We start from the raw sequence: 14986 nt of genomic DNA, 5'->3' as shown, positions 1-14986 counted from the left end.
CTGCACCTCTGCCCTTAGAGCCGAGAAGCGGGATACGGAACTGAGGATGTCAGTTAGTCAATATTTCTCTCGACCTTATCCTCTTTACTAAATTTCTCTGGTTTTGCAAAGCAGCAGTGCTGGCCACCCTGTATTGGCTGGGTAGACTGTATTTCATTTTATTCCCCATCACGCACGGTATGAAGCATGGAGAACAAAATTCTCTTGATAGAAGTTGCCTCTGAACGCCTTACATCAAAAGAAAATCGATCTCAATATACTTCTTTTAGACCTCTCTTCGAGCTTCCACTTTTGCATCGCAATCAGGACGGTCCGCAAGTGCTCCATGCTAAGTGGCCCATCTTCATCCCGAGCCAAGAAGCTTCCCAACTTCATCGCGTTCTTAATTTCACGACCATTCATGTTGATAGAAGCTAGTGTATCCAATTGGGTTTCCGAAATGTTGTGCCCTGCTCTCTCAAGGTTGCTAAAGAAGTTGGACCATACTTTGCGCCGTGAAGCAACATCGAGGTCAGGATACGTCAATGATAGATGGATCCGCGAGCTAAATGCCGCATCGAATGTTTCTATCGTGCACTGTCAGTTGGCTTGCTTTGGCATGCTTTATCTGATGGGTTGAATTTGTCCTTACCGACACGATTGGTTGTCAAGAATAAGGTCCCACTGAAGTATTCTAGACGCTGGAGGAATACTGAATAGCAACCTTAGTAGCTTACTTGGTTTGGGGAACATACTGAGGCTTACTTGATACGAGACTATTCCTCTGCAAGTCATGCGCATTCCTCTGTTCGAGAAAGATGTCTGCTTCGTCAAGAAGCAGCACAGCTCTCCAGTTCCGCACCGTCTCAAAAACGGCCTTCAGTCTCTGCTCAACAACGTCAGGCTGGGTACCAAGCTCTCCGGCACTGATGGAATATAGTGGTGCCTTCATTTCTTCGGCAACTGTTTTGACAACCGTTAGCGAAGCGTATTTCGTTGACCTTATACAATCATACCAGCCTCTGCTGTTAAGGTTTTTCCCACACCCGGTGAACCATTAAGCAAAACTATTGTTCCCTGTCCTGCAAACACAATGTGAGCGAGCGTGGTGTCAGGTTGGAGTCTAAGGAACTGATACCTTTGCCTCGAATCACATCATCAAAAGTGTCCCCTGCTTCTCGTTGGGTTCTGGCTAATGAAAGGAGCAACCGTTTTTGCCCAAGAGGCAGCACCAGCTTGTCAAAGACATTCCCATTCCACGCGATATCCTGAACATGGAACACAAGGAGTTGGACTAAGTTACATATTAGCAGCAGCAAGCTTCGTTTTTTTTTGAGGACGTTACCCCATTTTTTTGCTTCGATTGAAAATCCACGAATCCAGCATGTGCAAATAAGCAATTGGTTCTCATCAAGTCTAGGTTCACTTTGGCTTATGATATAGCCATCACCCTCTGGCTCGTTGCTCTCATTGTCGCTGTCGGCGGGATCTCTTTCTATAGATAGTGGAGAGTGCTGATGAACATTCTGTGGATTGATGTAGGCGAATCCAGCAGCATCAATTACTATTCGACCTCTCACCTACTTTTTGTCAGCCCAAAATACATATCGGGGCATACCCAACGAACATTAAGCGGTTTATTTTCCACATCTTTAGCGACAGCCGCGTACGCGCGGTAGTGCGTTCCGCATAAGCTTAAAAGCTTCATGCTTCTCCTCACCACCTTGTGCGTAATGCTTTGTCGATCCGAGCAATAGTCCAGAGGGAAGACTTCAAAATCAGCAATTCCACGGCTCCCTTTGAAATCCGGGAGCTGAACTGATGCTGAAACATTGCCAAACCTCTTTCCGTCCCAATCAATGCTATTGACAGTTACACGGTAGAATTCATCCCCAAGGAAGGGTTTGACGTGCTTGACTGTTAAGAGTCTGTATAAACATCGACGGTCCTCCTCGCCGTGGTCGCTGAGAAGAGAGCCAGGTCTGTATATACACCACAGGTGCTCGAATGTGATTTTTCCATGAATCTCGAAGTGTCGAATGCTTTCCAGTGCCTCCTTTAACTCGTTTCGGAGTATCTCATTAAGAAGGGAGAGATGCTCTTTCACTTCGAAATTTGTGCCTTCTTTTTGGATTGCGCTTTGCCACTGTTTCCAACGGTGGACGAACGGCTCGAAGGGTGACCTGAAATTAAGTTTTTCTTCGTCCAGGTCCAGACCAGGATATCCTCGTAACACTTCCTGGAGAGCCTTCTTGATGAAGGGACTTTGAACAACGATAGAATGGATTTTGGTTTTCCTCTTGATTCCTTCAGACTCCCGATTTAGTTGGTTGCGCACTATAACTGCCGCGCCGTCTTTTTTGTCTTCGGCTTCAGCCACCCTCATGTCGAATGGAATTTGATCAACCCAGTTAATGCACTGGCTGTATTCACTCTTTCCTTCATAGAGGTTATAAGACTGGCACAGCATGCCTGGCTCAGTATTTGTTTCGTTGTCATTCTCGTGATTTCCTGGGCTTTCCGACAAATCCGCGTCATCTAAATCTGTCGCAACATTCTCATTCGAGGTTTCTTGTGGAACTTCTGCCTGCACTTGCGGTTTTGGCTTTGAAGAATGGTCGGATGGAATCTGTAAAGGTGATTTCAGGTCTGTCTTCGACGTTTCAGAAGTTGGCGTCTTGTTTCTATCCGCCTTCTCCACATCGTCGTTGGTTCCGTCATCTTGTTTGTAGACAATTTTAGATTCTCCGCTTGCGCTGTTACTGATGATATCGCTGATCATGTTGTGAAAACTTTGATTGAAAACCTCATAGTCTTGGCTCGGACTGGACGTGCCCTGCTCCATGGATATAGAGATGAAGGATGAAGTAATTAGACACAGAAGATTTTTCGTATGAAAGAGTATTAAGAGGTATGGGTAAGCCTTTAAAAAATGTTAAACAAGCTTTAAAGCTGGTGGAGATGAACAGGCGGGATAAAGACGTTGAGGGGAGTGGAGGACGCCTTCGAATGCCGAAGGCTATTAAACCACCAACCAAGTCTAGCCAGGTATTCCAGCTTTCACTAGTTAGGGAATGAGTATCTGATAATGCATAATTCTCGCAATCCGATGCTTGCCCCGAATAAAATTGGGTTAGTTGGAATCACGTAGCATATTCGCATCAGTGTGGCCTTCCTTTACTGGCTATTGAGCGACGAATTGAAGTAAACCACAAATACTAGTACTTGGTTAATACGAGAAGCGTCTATTTTTAAGCGTGTTCTTATTCTATTGGTTTTGCTTGCTTTCGGGCAGCAGTGCAGACATAGATCAACATCAGCTCGTATTCTAACCAAAAATATATTTTTCACATGCTATCAACTTCACATATTATGCTCAACCGCGCACATTCTCCCAACAGAAAAGATCATGGAAACACAAATTGCATTTCTGATAAAATTATTGCCCTGTTCAACATTCTCCTTTTCACCAATTTTATGTCGTACCTACCTTGCAGAACTCGACCGACTCCCAAAGTTCACCGCCCTTGATGAACCCCCTGAGAGCATCAGCGATGGAAACGAAACCCCTATTGAATTGAACGGAAATGTTTTCTCAGTGCCTTCGGCTGTCCACAAAGCATTGGAACAACTTCGATATGTAGACGAACCAAGATACATCCTACCAGGAGGGGTTCTCGGACGAGAGACTGGCATGTACAGAAACAATCACATATTGCGCCAAATCATCGATCGGGCAGAGTTCATTGCAGCCTGGGATTATTGCCGCTGCGGGAATCGAGAGGCGGGTTTCAAAATCTATCCCACACCATCGCATCACAAAATCATCGAATGGCCTAGCTGCAAACCACCTAAGACATTGGTTCTATTAAGGCCATCGAGGGATCCCAACGCCATCATTGACTGTAAAACAGTCAACATCCTACCTTCAGGCTATCCGCGGTTTACCATTGTTTTCAAAGACAGCACTTTGACCGAGACCAATATCTGCAATACCAACACACATAACATCATGGTGTTTCAGGACAATCGTATCAACGAGATCCGAAGCAGCACACTAGACAGCAGTATCAAACTAGATGGCCAACAAGTTCGGGTACACCAAACAACAGCTGATACGTTACGAGAGTTAAGGCGCAGCGTGGAACGATATCTTTTTTGGGTTCCATCCAGCGTTGAACGTATATCACCGAGGTCCTTAACGGCAAACATTGACTATGTGGTTTCTATCATTGGGATGTCTTTTGGCCCCAGATTTCCTTCCGGAAAGGCAACGGTATATTACCGACCTCTCGCTATGGCTCAGAACGCTGCATTCCAGTATTACAGGCCTCTTTCACTGTCTGAAGCATACGAATCAATACGCTTACTGGGACTACCGTCAAGGAAGGAGCAGCCACTGACCCAAGCCGAGCCACAATACCGTCTACATCATATTTCGCTCAATGATTTGAATGTTCCTGAATACACCGTTCTCAAATTTCTTGGACCTAAGACTTTGAAAAGAAATGAAACTGCTCAAATCATAATCGACAGGCACTTGTTTCTCGGACCAAGCCATTTGGGGAAAGCGTTGGAGCAGTGTCGAAGTGACGACAGATCTACTTATCTCTGGGTGGACTTCATATGCTGTAACCAGCTAGATACGCAGGAGGTCCGCCATCATTACCGTCTTCTGAAACGGATCCAATCGCAAGCGCTTAGCGTAAAGCTGGAACGTGCGTCAATTATGGTGACGGACTTCCAATATTGTCGTTTAAACCCCCAGAAACAAGAGATTCGTATTTTGGTACTCAGCCCAAACAATGGCTCTCTAGACTCCCCCGTTCGTGGCCGACTTGTAACGAGAAGTTTAGAGAATCGACCCAATTATCTTTGCTTGTCATACACATGGGGCAAACAAGACTCGAAGAAATCAATCTCGTTGGATGGTTATCGGTTCCCCGTCGGGGAGAATCTTTCATCGGCGCTCCATCAAATTCGCAGGCGAGACGAAGAAATCAAAATTTGGATTGATGCGATTTGCATTAACCAAAACGATATCCCAGAGCGTAACAGTCAGGTGGAAATGATGGGTCAAATATATTCTGCCGCGAAGAAAGTCCTAGTATGGTTGGGTCCAGCCGCCGAAGATTCCGATTTAGTTATCGACTTTTGGCAGGATCTAGGAAAAGACGAGCTTTCTTTGGAAATTGGCCCACACGATTGGGGTCGCATCTTTGACAGCTATATCACAGTTGGAAGAAAACGAAACTCAGAACTTCAAACTGTTGTGGATCAACTTCTCGACACCTACTCGGTAAGAATCTTACCAGCCTTTGGATGCCTTAAGGAGGCTATCAAATGCATGGATAGCCGTTCGTGGTGGAAGCGATTATGGGTATTCCAGGAAGTTGTACTAGCGTCTGACCTGGAGTTACTCTGCGGTACAAAACGAATAAACTGGGAGGTATTTGATCGCGCTCAACAAATAATACAGCTATGGCTTCTCAAGATAAACAACGACATGGACAACGACATGAAAAACATAGGACGCCCACACATCTCCCCTGTCAGCAGTAATCTACGCGATTATCGAGTCAGGTGGCACAAATCTATATGGGAATCTGTCGATAAGCTACTCTGGACTTTGGGTAGCCTTTCCGGGCGTGATGCTAGCGAAGACCGAGATCGAGTATACGCCCCACTCGCCCTTATTCGCGACGAAATTCCGAGTCTTAAGCCAGATTACGACAAGTCGACTATAGACGTCTACATAGACTTGGCAATCGCTCTTGCGAAGCGAACTGGACATTTCGTGTTCCTATACCGCAGTGGAGCTTCTCCAAAGCCATTACTCGGCATCCCTTCTTGGGTTCCGAGATGGGATTTACCAGAAATTCCGGATTTAAGAATGGATCGAAAGTCCCCTTCCATTTTTGATCCACTTCAAAAAAATGATGATTCAATTCAGTTTTACGCGTGCGGCGATTGTCCAGCAATCTACAACTTAATTTCGAATCGGAGAGTGCTTGTCCTACACGGCGTGGAAGTGGATACTATTTCAGTGGCCCTGCAACCAATACCGGATTCTCTAATAAATTCCTCGGCATATTATGAAACATTCGATAAATGGGAAACAGCAACCTGGGACGCTTACGACGAGAGAGAACAATATGTCGGGGGCGGTGATCTTGTGACCGCTTTTATGAGCACAATTTTCGATTATGTTCTTGAAGTGGAGAGTGCCACCGTTGAGGAACACGTATACAACTTCATGGCTTGGAAAAGATATCGCAACAGAACAAATGTGGCACCAGCATCTGCAAATGCCCCAGACTTTATAGATTCCATCCCTTTACGGCTCCTAAGTGCGATTTCGAAGAACCTCATATTTTTTCTAACAAGGAGAGGTTTTATTGGCACTTGCATGGATAGGGAAGGAGTCGAGCCTGGTGCACGCGTGGTGGTTGTTAAAGGTGGAACGAAGCCGATTATTTTGAAGAAAGTGCTAAACGGGGAAGTATTCATTGCCGAGGCGTGTAAGTCTACGATGTTTTTGAAGTCCTCAAGAGATCCCGGTCAGCTAATTAAAACTCATAGATGTTCATGGCCTCATGTATGGTGAGGCCATGAAGGGTTTACGAGAAGGTCAGTATAAACTTCAAGAGTTTCCTTTGGTTTGATTTTACACGAGAGATCTGTCACCAAAGAAACGTTGTATGTGTCTGAGATAGGAGTTGTTTGAATGGCTCCGCCTTTGTAAAACATCAACTCTTTATTCAAGCCTTCCTTTATTTCTATAATCAAAATGCGTTTCTGCTTTGTATACATACCCCTGCTCCGTTGTCGCTCCAACGCACCAGTGTTCTACTCCTGTACCAAACATACAACACATAGCATTCGACATCCACGTCCACCGTCGCATACAACCGGGGGGGATCCTTCGCCAAGCAGATCTGTCTAAAAACACTACAGTGAGGACGCATATGGGCTCTTTGTGATTATAAAGCAGTTTGCAGGACTTAGAACATCTGCTGCAGAGAAGCAAATATGCAAAGGTACTTAATGAAGCCTGAATGGAGTTTGTACTTGTCAGTATCAGATTATCAACGTAAGCAATGTTGCTCGCGAGACCGTCCAGGGCGGGTGATATCTACTTACGTCTTATCCTCTCTCAGCGCCGAGTTGATTGGCTTGAAAAGAATTTCCCAATGGTGAATCTCCAAAGTCAGTATCCTTGATCGCAATCCTCCGCCATCTGGATATTCCAGTATTCAGGTTGAACATTCATCAGGGGCACCCTTTCCACTGAAAAGTTGGTAGAAGACCCGAGCAGCATCAGAAGCGACCGCTGGTGTCTCCACAGGGTCGGAACAGTTTGCTTTGCCAGTGTCTCAACACATTTGCAGAGTGCCACCCACCACAGTCGGAAGCATGACGTGGCGCAGGGTCGTCGGGAATGTAGGAGTCCAACCGACCGAAAGAAGACGCGGTCGGCGAGGACTGAGGTGTGGGTGCGAGGTGAGAACGGATACTGCGACCGTTGCCAAAACGTCCTGTTTTAAGTTAGCGACGGCACCTGCTGATGATGCTGGAGCCGGTGTCGTATGCCAGACCGCCGTCCTGCTGCCGGCGGGGCAGAAGATCAGTGAGTCAAAACCAAAGCCTGACGCCAGGCTCCCACCCTGCTCCTAGCATAGCGACTTCAAGTGCCATTATCGTCGACGTCCTAAGCTAGACTGGCATTACCATTGCGTGATGTTGTGTCGGAGAGGGCATGTGGCACGACAAACGAGAGCGTGCCGCTGGCCGGAGAGAGGTGGTTGCGCGTTGCTGTCCAAGATCATTGCCTTCCGATGCCCAAAGCATTTGGAGGAAGACGATCTGTGCTGCACGCCGCCCTCGCCGTCCGGCTGACATCGAGTCTTTTCGCAGCCGTGTGACCCAAGCATGACTCCCACTCCCAGTGTGTATGCCAATGTATTCCAAGCCGCGGAAGACCTGCAGCGATCTCGGAGACTGTGTCGGAGCCGCCGGAGGAGCAGAGGGCGTATGTGGCTGTCATGGCATGCTGCCGTCAACCATGCGGCTGGCCAAGAGCTGCTGTCATGGTCGAAGAGGGAGATCCTTAGGCCGATGACGTTGCTGCGGTCGCGTCGGAACCAGCCGGCGCCAGGCTGGAGGTCGACGGCTGCGTCGTCGCCATTGGCTGGCAGGAGCAGGACCAGAGGTCAAAGAAGTTATCGGATCGGAGTGTGCTGCAGTCGGGCTGGAAGCAAGTTGTCAGTGGATATGCAGAGATGCGGAGCTGCGGAGATGGTTAGGTGCCGCCCGCCATGGCGCGAGAAGGTCAAGGCTGGTGTCGTCGTCGTCGCATCAGGTCCTGATCATGGCAGTAGCGGAGGCGGAAGTCGGCATTGGCTTGCCTGCCGCTCCAAGTCGACGTGTCGATGAAGTGCATCGTTGCTGGCGCCGTGAAAGGCTGCTCGAGGCCGGAGATGCTCGAGGCTGTACGGCGAAAATTGAGCTCCCTGCACCCGCCAGGCTGCCCTGCCGCACCCCGCGCTTGCAACTTCGCTGGTGCCACCTCGCACCATCGTCGTGTTCTGTACCCGTCGGGGGGCTTCTTGGCTTGAGGGGGATCTGCAGATGCTGCCCTGCAGCAGCAGTGCAACGAAACGAGATCAAAGGTGGGGGGATCACAGGCTACAGCACCAACATCGCGAGGGAAGGCGCGCCCTCCTCTTCTTTCTATCCTGCCATCCAAATCTTTTTGCCGCTCATATGCCCGCACGCTTCCTTGCCCTGTCAACTGTCATAGCGGCGTGACCTGCAACTGGTTTCGCTCAGGTCAGGTTGGTTAGCATGTGACTTTTCACAAGCAATGTCTTCACAAGCATGGTCGAAAACCAAGTCCAGTTAGAGAGCAATTTCAATCAATAACTTTCAACTTTCTCCGTCCCACGTAACAAGTCACAACATCACGCAAAAGCTCTGCTTACATCCTATAGAATCGATTAATGATTCCACTTCAACCCATGATTAATTGGTACTAGCTCGTAACGGTCCCGATAGACAGCGTGGATGCTTGCAAATACTTAGACAATAACATCAAAAGTGGAATCCGTCACAATCGCCCTTCCACGGTCTAGAATGGCCTGATCGAACCTCTGCTGATCGAACAAGCTAGTGTTAAGTCCCGCATCATAACCCGCCTTCGATATCACCAACGTCTTTCCGTCACCATCCACGTCCTGTTCAAAGCTGATCATCATTACGCGGATCACTTTGCGAGAAAGCATTAGCAGCCACATTTACGCCCTGCCACTGGAGTACAAGCACCAACCTTGTGTATCCAAAGGACCCTGGCGTAACGTCATCGGAAAAGTCAACCCGAACCGACGTACTTTGGTCAGTTGGTCTTGGCCGAGCACCAACGTCTCTGCCATGTATCTCTCAACGATCCGCATCCTCTCTTCCAAGCCTTCGGGGAGACTTGGTCCAAGAAATCGTCGGATAGCAAGCTGGTAGACAAGCTTGTCGTGATGGTATTCACCAGTGAGCTTTACATTTTGGCCTGCCTCGGAGAAATCTCGAACATTCATCATCCTGGAAGCGAGATATTAATCACGGTTAGCTACAAATGGGCGTCGGCGTTGCTCACCAAGGAGTGATTCTAGCCAGGTGATCTAATAATCGGGGACGATATGCAGCTCGATCCCAGCTTGCCTGAAGGCCTTTGTCGTCAAATCCAAGGTTGCTCGAGACTGTGTTTTCGATTCTGGTCGCCCAAAAGTGGAGCGTGGTCCAGAGGCCCACCAGGCGGGTAGCAGGATTCTCTGCTGAGATGGGATTGAGATAGAAGATTGATTGAGGGTCATTTCCTTCCTTGACGCTGCGGACAAGATTGTCGGCAACTTCTACGCTTGGTTGGTCCTGCGCAACGATGGAGGTCATGCTGGGTAGAAGATGGAGCTTCTTGGGGTAAGTTCTGGCTTGGAACACATCAGCGATTCGGGGGCTATAAGTCTAATCACAAACCCGCTGTCTTGCCATGTGGGACAAACGACCCCTCAGTTATGACAAAAATTCAGAGCGGAGCAGAAATATCTTTGCTACCTTCGTACTACGCTACGGGAGGGGCTTTCTCCTCCTTCCCCTTATACGCAGCTATGCACCGGATCGGAATGTTTCGCAGTATCTCTATTAGGGTTATCTGCATGAGGGGTTTGTGCGGCATGAACGCAGCTTCACGCAACATCATGGACCCCGCATCGATTGCCGGTATGGCAAGGCAATAGTCTGTCCCAAAGCTCGGTGGCATATTATAAATTTCCCCCGCTCTCTTCCCGGTTCGTGTTACTTTGCATCACCTCTTACAGAAGAAAACCTGACGAGTAGCTAACTAGTCAGTTAATGCCAAGTTTCCCGTGAGGAGACTTGATTGTTGGCATGGTAGTGCAGTCGAAGTCTATAAAGTTCACCAGACGCTCTGCCCTGCTCCTCCATCTCAAACCATCTTCTCATCTCACAACGAGTTCCAACCTTGCAAAGTCGAAAGCAGAGGCAACATTCCTCTTTCCCCAATCCATAATCATGCCCGAACCCGTTGACCTCGGCAAACTCGTCGACCTGAACCCAGGTCTCGGGCCCCAGCCGCCCATGACCTACGATGGCATCATGGAAGCTGCTGGCAGGTCTACTCTTTCAGACAAGGAAATTGCTGAAAAGGCCAAAGAGGAATGGGATAGCTTCCCGTCCATCTGGTTCTGCAACTTCCCCGACCAGCCTTCCACTTCGATGCAGCAGCGGCTGGCGGAATACATGCAAGACATCAAGGACTACCGTAGCTGGGCAAGCCTGATCTGGTGGCGCACCGTCTTCAGTCATCCCGACATGCCGCAAGACTCCAGCATGCAGTCCCGTATCCGACGAAGTGCTTATTGCGCCAGAGTCGGCGTGCACCACATGAAGACCACGCCATGGTACGTAGGAAAACCACTCCGGCTTTTCCCCCTTCCCGGACAGAATCACTAAATGCACAATTACATAGGCTTTCAATCAGCCGAGATGTCAACCATTCCAAGATTATCGAATGCCGCGTCGAAGAGTTTCACGGCGAGCTCATTAGGGCCGTCTTGGCTGGGTTTGTGGGCGTGAATGCACGAACCATTGAAGCCCTGGAGACAGTCCTGAAGAGCATGACCAAAACAATCGAGCAGAGTTCCGGAGAGGCAATGAACAAAATGATTGCGTGCGAGCGGTACGAGTACATCCGCCAGTCCGACACGGTCAGATCTTGTAAGCTGCCTGCTCCCTTCAAACGTCTTTTCTTTGAACAACTTTGAAACTCTTCTTCTGACAATGCACGCTTGTCTTTGCAGTCGTTCGCCTGGTCAGTTTCGCCGTCACCCAGAGCATGCGCCAGGTCTCAAGGGCAAAGCAAACTTCGTCTTGGGTCCGCTGCACTATCGACTACAATGACTACGAGGCGGGCTTTAACCGCTCCATGTGGCAGCGCTCGAAGGAACTGATCCATGAGCAGCAGATGAAGGAGATGGAGGACTTTATCAACGAGTCTACTGTGGATATTCCCCCTTGAGGAAGTTATTGGCAGTGATCGGTCGCAAAGGAGAATCTTAACGTCGCTCTTGTGTAGCGAATTGTCTTGGTTTTAATGTCTCGGGTGCTCATGCGTTTTTACAAAGTCTCTTATCTCAAATACATGATTAATTGTTTCTCTACGAAGCTGAAGAGCTGCCGTTTGAGCCGGAGTGGATGTACACACGTTTAGGGGTTGATGTTTTTTGTGCAAGCTGTTCGTAAGAGTATGAGCCTCCTGCTTGACATCTTTGAGATCACTTAGGCGCTTAGGTACTTGAATAGACAGAAAGAAACTGGAATCGACCGGCTAAACAAGTATGTGTTTGTTGTTTGATGTTTGCAACGTACAAGGAAGTGTCTCGAAATATAAAGATATTTAAATTACAAACATTCTTATGTACGGCCGATCTTTTCCTCTCGTTTCAGGATAAACCCCAGTTTGCTTGACAGGTACTTCTTGAGATGGAGGAGGGAGAGAAAGTGATCTAGGAAGCGAGCTAAGAGAACAAACTATGCATATCGTTCGCCTGGTACCGGCATCTCTACGGGACCATTGGTAAAGCAACAGTGTCCAATACGCGATCCTTCCTCCTCATTTTCCAGAAGCCCCTGCGGTATGGCGCCCCATTGTAAGGGCTTCGTCTCGTCGAAGTTACCATCCGATGATTTTGGAGGATGGCACGCAGCTAAAATTGCGGCGCTGCAACTCCCAACCAGCGGCATACCCGGCTTCAATCTTTTCATTGATAGCGCAAGCGTCGCCACACTGATGCACACGCCAACTACGAATGTAGTCATCATTGCGATCGGGTTTAGCGCGCATATGGACAACGGTGGATGTGGGATTGGATCCCCAAAGTCGTTTGAAGGCTCAATAAATACGGGAAACAAGGTCTGTGACGCCAGCATGTGCATAAGCCCAAATGAGCCCTGTAATGGCACCGCAAAGCGCCACGGTAGCTGAAAGAGGAATGTGCCGCGTTCTTGGGTGTGTAATCTCGGGTCGGAGACGCGAAGGCCTTTACGGTGGAAGGCGTACTCGCTCCATTCAGCAGCGAGCCGCATTCGGGTGATTAGATTAATGGTAGTAAAGGCGAGAACGGTAATGGTAAGCTGTGATAAGTTGGCTGTAATGGCAGGGCCAACTGCGTCATGGGATGCCCTTGATTGAATGCCGGACTGATGACCAGGTTTTCGGCAGTGATTTTTCGAAAAGAAAAGTAATTGCTGAGTTCACCCAGCTTCCGGAAATGCATGAGCCCATTAATGAGGAACCCGATAGCTAGTCCAAGGATACTGCCGTATCTGTTTTGGGTTTGTTAGGGCTGAATCTCGTCTTAACCCGAAAAAGTTCTTACGTGAGAGACCACATCCACCAGGCTCGCCTACCTGCGCCATTGTAATAACGTAGCGATACTGGCTTGTATGGTATAGCAGCAGGTTGTTCTTGAGCTTCAACTGCCTTCGTCCAGATGCGTTGAATATCGTATCTCGTTGCGAGACAGTATCCACGGGTGGTATCGTCGGGAGAGCGTATGAAAGATGATATGGCATTACCTAAGGTAACCAGTAGTTTGTCTCGAAGCAAACCCCACACTGATAGTATGCAGATGAGCTTGCCAAAGTTTAATATTAGAATAGTGATTGCGACTGGGCGGCTAAACATGATTCTGTAGCGTTCCTCGGCGATTGTTTTGCTCTAGCATCCCGTTATAGTGGCGTTGTTTGCTTTCTAATTATCTACGGCGGCGGCTTTTTTAACTTTATCAAGACTTTGAAGAGCGTTGAAGGCATGCATCTAGCGCCATCTATTTTTAGGCTTGGCCTGCTTAGACTAACTATTATACTTGTAATCGACGAACGGAATAAAGTAATATACTAGGATAGAGTTATTTTAGAGAATTAGAAAGGTAGAGATGTTACTATCGTCGTCTTAATCCCTCTAGCTGCCTGGTAAGTTCTTTAGTAATAAAATAACGTTGCTTCTTTCCGCTATAAAGTCTTTCCTATATTCTTCTATATATTAAGCACTCGTAAGGTACTCGAATATTATCCTATTCGAAATGTAGTCGGCTTAGATATCCGCTACTTTAGGCGAAAAACTTATTAGGTCTATTCCTGTTAGGCTTTTCGATATGTTATTAAATCTTAACCCTAACCTAGATGCCCTAATCTATAATTAATTGAGTTAAGTTAAGTTAAGTTGTATTTATTTACCCTAACCTATCGCCCTGAGCGATATGTAGGCTACGACTATTTAAGAGTTTTGCTACTAGTTTACATGTGATTTGTTAATCTGGGAGGAAAAAGGAAGGTAACGGGAGCGGATAGTAGGGTAGGAGGGGATAGTAGTATAGAGGTTCTATGCTATAGGATTGTCTCTATTCTTAAACCGTTGTGAGTCTTATGCAAAGTTAAGTACAGCCTGAAGCTGTGATGCTATTATTCTCTAATGATTATCTTTACTCTGGGTAGCTGCGGTATTGCTTAGTAGCTTTCCGCCGAGTAAGGCTGATAGGCTATTCTTTTCTAGTCTACTATCTTAGAGTATCTTCTGTCGGCTTTCCTAAAGTAGAGAGTAGTTAAGGAGAACGTAGGAAACTAATTCGACTTCTCCGTATTTATATTAATCGTTATTAATCCGACCTATTCGTGTGCGGTATTAGTTAAGCTAGTAGTAGCCGGTTCGTAGCTAGGTAAGGAGGCTAGCCTAGCTCCGTAGGAGCTTATCGTATAGGTGCCGGGTATAAGGGCCTGGCGGTACTGTATTAATACTTTGAAGGTGTTGTCCTTTATCCGATTTCTCCTATTTAGCTGCCTAGGTTGTATATATTGCGTCCTTAACTGCTCGGAACTAAAGTGATATTAGTAGCTTAAAGCTATATTCTCTAAGGCGTGTAGTCGTAGCTTTGGCTAGTTTATCTGCTTCTTCGTTCCCTTTAATCCTACTGTGGCTGGGAACCTATTATAGAGAGAAACTAATCTGATAGTTATCTCTAATGTACCGGGCTATTTCTATAATAGATCGGACTATTCCTTAGCCTAATCGCCGCTTGCGTAGGTTCGCTAGTACTTATAGGGCTGCCTTGGAATCGCTATAGATTATGTAGGATGTTAGATTTAGGTTATCGTCTTCGAGGTTTTGCTCTACCGCTAGTTCTATGCCGGTGTTAATAGTAATTAGCTCGGCCGCTGTAATGCTATAGAACTTGCTAGAGCCGATTCCTTTCTGTGCTTGTCTATAGATACTTTACTCTCTTTTGAGGATTACTGTAGCTGCTCCGAGCTGTCCTTTTACTTTAGATGTATCTGTAAAGATTCGTGTAGCCTGATTTAGTAGTAGTTCTTTCTTAAAGGCCTCTAAAGTTTCGGTTTTAGGTAACTATAGGTGAATACTCTTAAGCGGCGTTGGCTTCTATGG

At 47.4% G+C, this 14986-nt stretch overlaps 8 protein-coding genes across 8 annotated transcripts; 4 read left to right on the top strand and 4 right to left on the bottom strand.

Moving 5' to 3' along the window:
• Positions 1-234: 234 nt before the first annotated feature.
• On the bottom strand, positions 235-2761 carry K452DRAFT_330238 (uncharacterized protein; the record flags this gene model as incomplete). The annotated part of the gene is made up of 8 exons (XM_033545106.1): positions 235-566; positions 632-691; positions 745-942; positions 996-1061; positions 1118-1273; positions 1325-1559; positions 1598-2293; positions 2318-2761. The coding sequence occupies 8 exons, from the start codon at positions 2759-2761 to the stop codon at positions 235-237; spliced, it is 2187 nt and encodes a 728-aa protein (XP_033391084.1).
• Positions 2762-4708: 1947 nt separating this feature from the next.
• On the top strand, positions 4709-5119 carry K452DRAFT_239520 (uncharacterized protein; the record flags this gene model as incomplete). The annotated part of the gene is made up of 1 exon (XM_033537731.1): positions 4709-5119. A coding segment is annotated over one exon (411 nt), but the record flags the coding sequence as incomplete, so codon positions are not given.
• A 1893-nt stretch (positions 5120-7012) lies between these two features.
• K452DRAFT_29306 (uncharacterized protein) lies at positions 7013-8112 on the bottom strand. Its single transcript, XM_033541494.1, has 3 exons — positions 7711-8112; positions 7123-7517; positions 7013-7033 (listed from the first exon to the last, which is right to left on the bottom strand). Exons 1-2 carry the CDS (start codon positions 7911-7913, stop codon positions 7190-7192), a joined length of 531 nt encoding a protein of 176 aa, XP_033391082.1. The 5' UTR covers positions 7914-8112; the 3' UTR covers positions 7013-7033; positions 7123-7189.
• On the top strand, positions 7785-8658 carry K452DRAFT_29311 (uncharacterized protein). Its single transcript, XM_033541503.1, has one exon. It carries the CDS (start codon positions 7912-7914, stop codon positions 8413-8415), a length of 504 nt encoding a protein of 167 aa, XP_033391081.1. The 5' UTR covers positions 7785-7911; the 3' UTR covers positions 8416-8658.
• A 257-nt stretch (positions 8659-8915) lies between these two features.
• On the bottom strand, positions 8916-9982 carry K452DRAFT_260800 (uncharacterized protein). The gene is made up of 3 exons (XM_033538550.1): positions 9626-9982; positions 9308-9570; positions 8916-9247 (listed from the first exon to the last, which is right to left on the bottom strand). The coding sequence occupies exons 1-3, from the start codon at positions 9916-9918 to the stop codon at positions 9060-9062; spliced, it is 744 nt and encodes a 247-aa protein (XP_033391080.1). The 5' UTR covers positions 9919-9982; the 3' UTR covers positions 8916-9059.
• A 5-nt stretch (positions 9983-9987) lies between these two features.
• On the top strand, positions 9988-10635 carry K452DRAFT_293285 (uncharacterized protein). The gene is made up of 2 exons (XM_033541535.1): positions 9988-10313; positions 10375-10635. The coding sequence occupies exon 1, from the start codon at positions 10041-10043 to the stop codon at positions 10260-10262; it is 222 nt and encodes a 73-aa protein (XP_033391079.1). The 5' UTR covers positions 9988-10040; the 3' UTR covers positions 10263-10313; positions 10375-10635.
• K452DRAFT_281661 (uncharacterized protein) lies at positions 9988-11650 on the top strand. The gene is made up of 4 exons (XM_033539504.1): positions 9988-10313; positions 10375-10946; positions 11015-11262; positions 11346-11650. The coding sequence occupies exons 2-4, from the start codon at positions 10414-10416 to the stop codon at positions 11561-11563; spliced, it is 999 nt and encodes a 332-aa protein (XP_033391078.1). The 5' UTR covers positions 9988-10313; positions 10375-10413; the 3' UTR covers positions 11564-11650.
• A 425-nt stretch (positions 11651-12075) lies between these two features.
• K452DRAFT_239513 (uncharacterized protein) lies at positions 12076-13231 on the bottom strand (the record flags this gene model as incomplete). The annotated part of the gene is made up of 3 exons (XM_033537730.1): positions 12076-12744; positions 12841-12950; positions 13069-13231. The coding sequence occupies 3 exons, from the start codon at positions 13229-13231 to the stop codon at positions 12076-12078; spliced, it is 942 nt and encodes a 313-aa protein (XP_033391077.1).
• Positions 13232-14986: the final 1755 nt, after the last annotated feature.

The sequence above is a fragment of the Aplosporella prunicola genome (genome assembly GCF_010093885.1).
Source record: "Aplosporella prunicola CBS 121167 unplaced genomic scaffold K452scaffold_121, whole genome shotgun sequence".
NCBI lineage: Eukaryota > Fungi > Ascomycota > Dothideomycetes > Botryosphaeriales > Aplosporellaceae > Aplosporella > Aplosporella prunicola.
Note: the sequence above shows the minus strand (reverse complement) of the source record. Positions and strands in the feature narration are given on the sequence as shown.

Bases quoted from the DNA above. Each gene is read 5' to 3' on its own strand.
- K452DRAFT_29306 (XM_033541494.1), bottom strand. From the start codon at position 7,913: ATGCTTGGGTCACACGGCTGCGAAAAGACTCGATGTCAGCCGGACGGC. The intron at 7,518-7,710 runs GTAATGCCAGTC...AACTTAAAACAG, and splicing joins CGACACAACATCACGCAATG to GACGTTTTGGCAACGGTCGC.
- K452DRAFT_293285 (XM_033541535.1), top strand. From the start codon at position 10,041: ATGACAAAAATTCAGAGCGGAGCAGAAATATCTTTGCTACCTTCGTAC.
- K452DRAFT_29311 (XM_033541503.1), top strand. From the start codon at position 7,912: ATGACTCCCACTCCCAGTGTGTATGCCAATGTATTCCAAGCCGCGGAA.
- K452DRAFT_260800 (XM_033538550.1), bottom strand. From the start codon at position 9,918: ATGACCTCCATCGTTGCGCAGGACCAACCAAGCGTAGAAGTTGCCGAC. The intron at 9,571-9,625 runs GTGAGCAACGCC...TCTCGCTTCCAG, and splicing joins CTGGCTAGAATCACTCCTTG to GATGATGAATGTTCGAGATT. The intron at 9,248-9,307 runs GTTGGTGCTTGT...TTTCTCGCAAAG, and splicing joins GGGTCCTTTGGATACACAAG to TGATCCGCGTAATGATGATC.
- K452DRAFT_281661 (XM_033539504.1), top strand. From the start codon at position 10,414: ATGGTAGTGCAGTCGAAGTCTATAAAGTTCACCAGACGCTCTGCCCTG. The intron at 10,947-11,014 runs GTACGTAGGAAA...ACAATTACATAG, and splicing joins CACATGAAGACCACGCCATG to GCTTTCAATCAGCCGAGATG. The intron at 11,263-11,345 runs GTAAGCTGCCTG...TTGTCTTTGCAG, and splicing joins GTCCGACACGGTCAGATCTT to TCGTTCGCCTGGTCAGTTTC.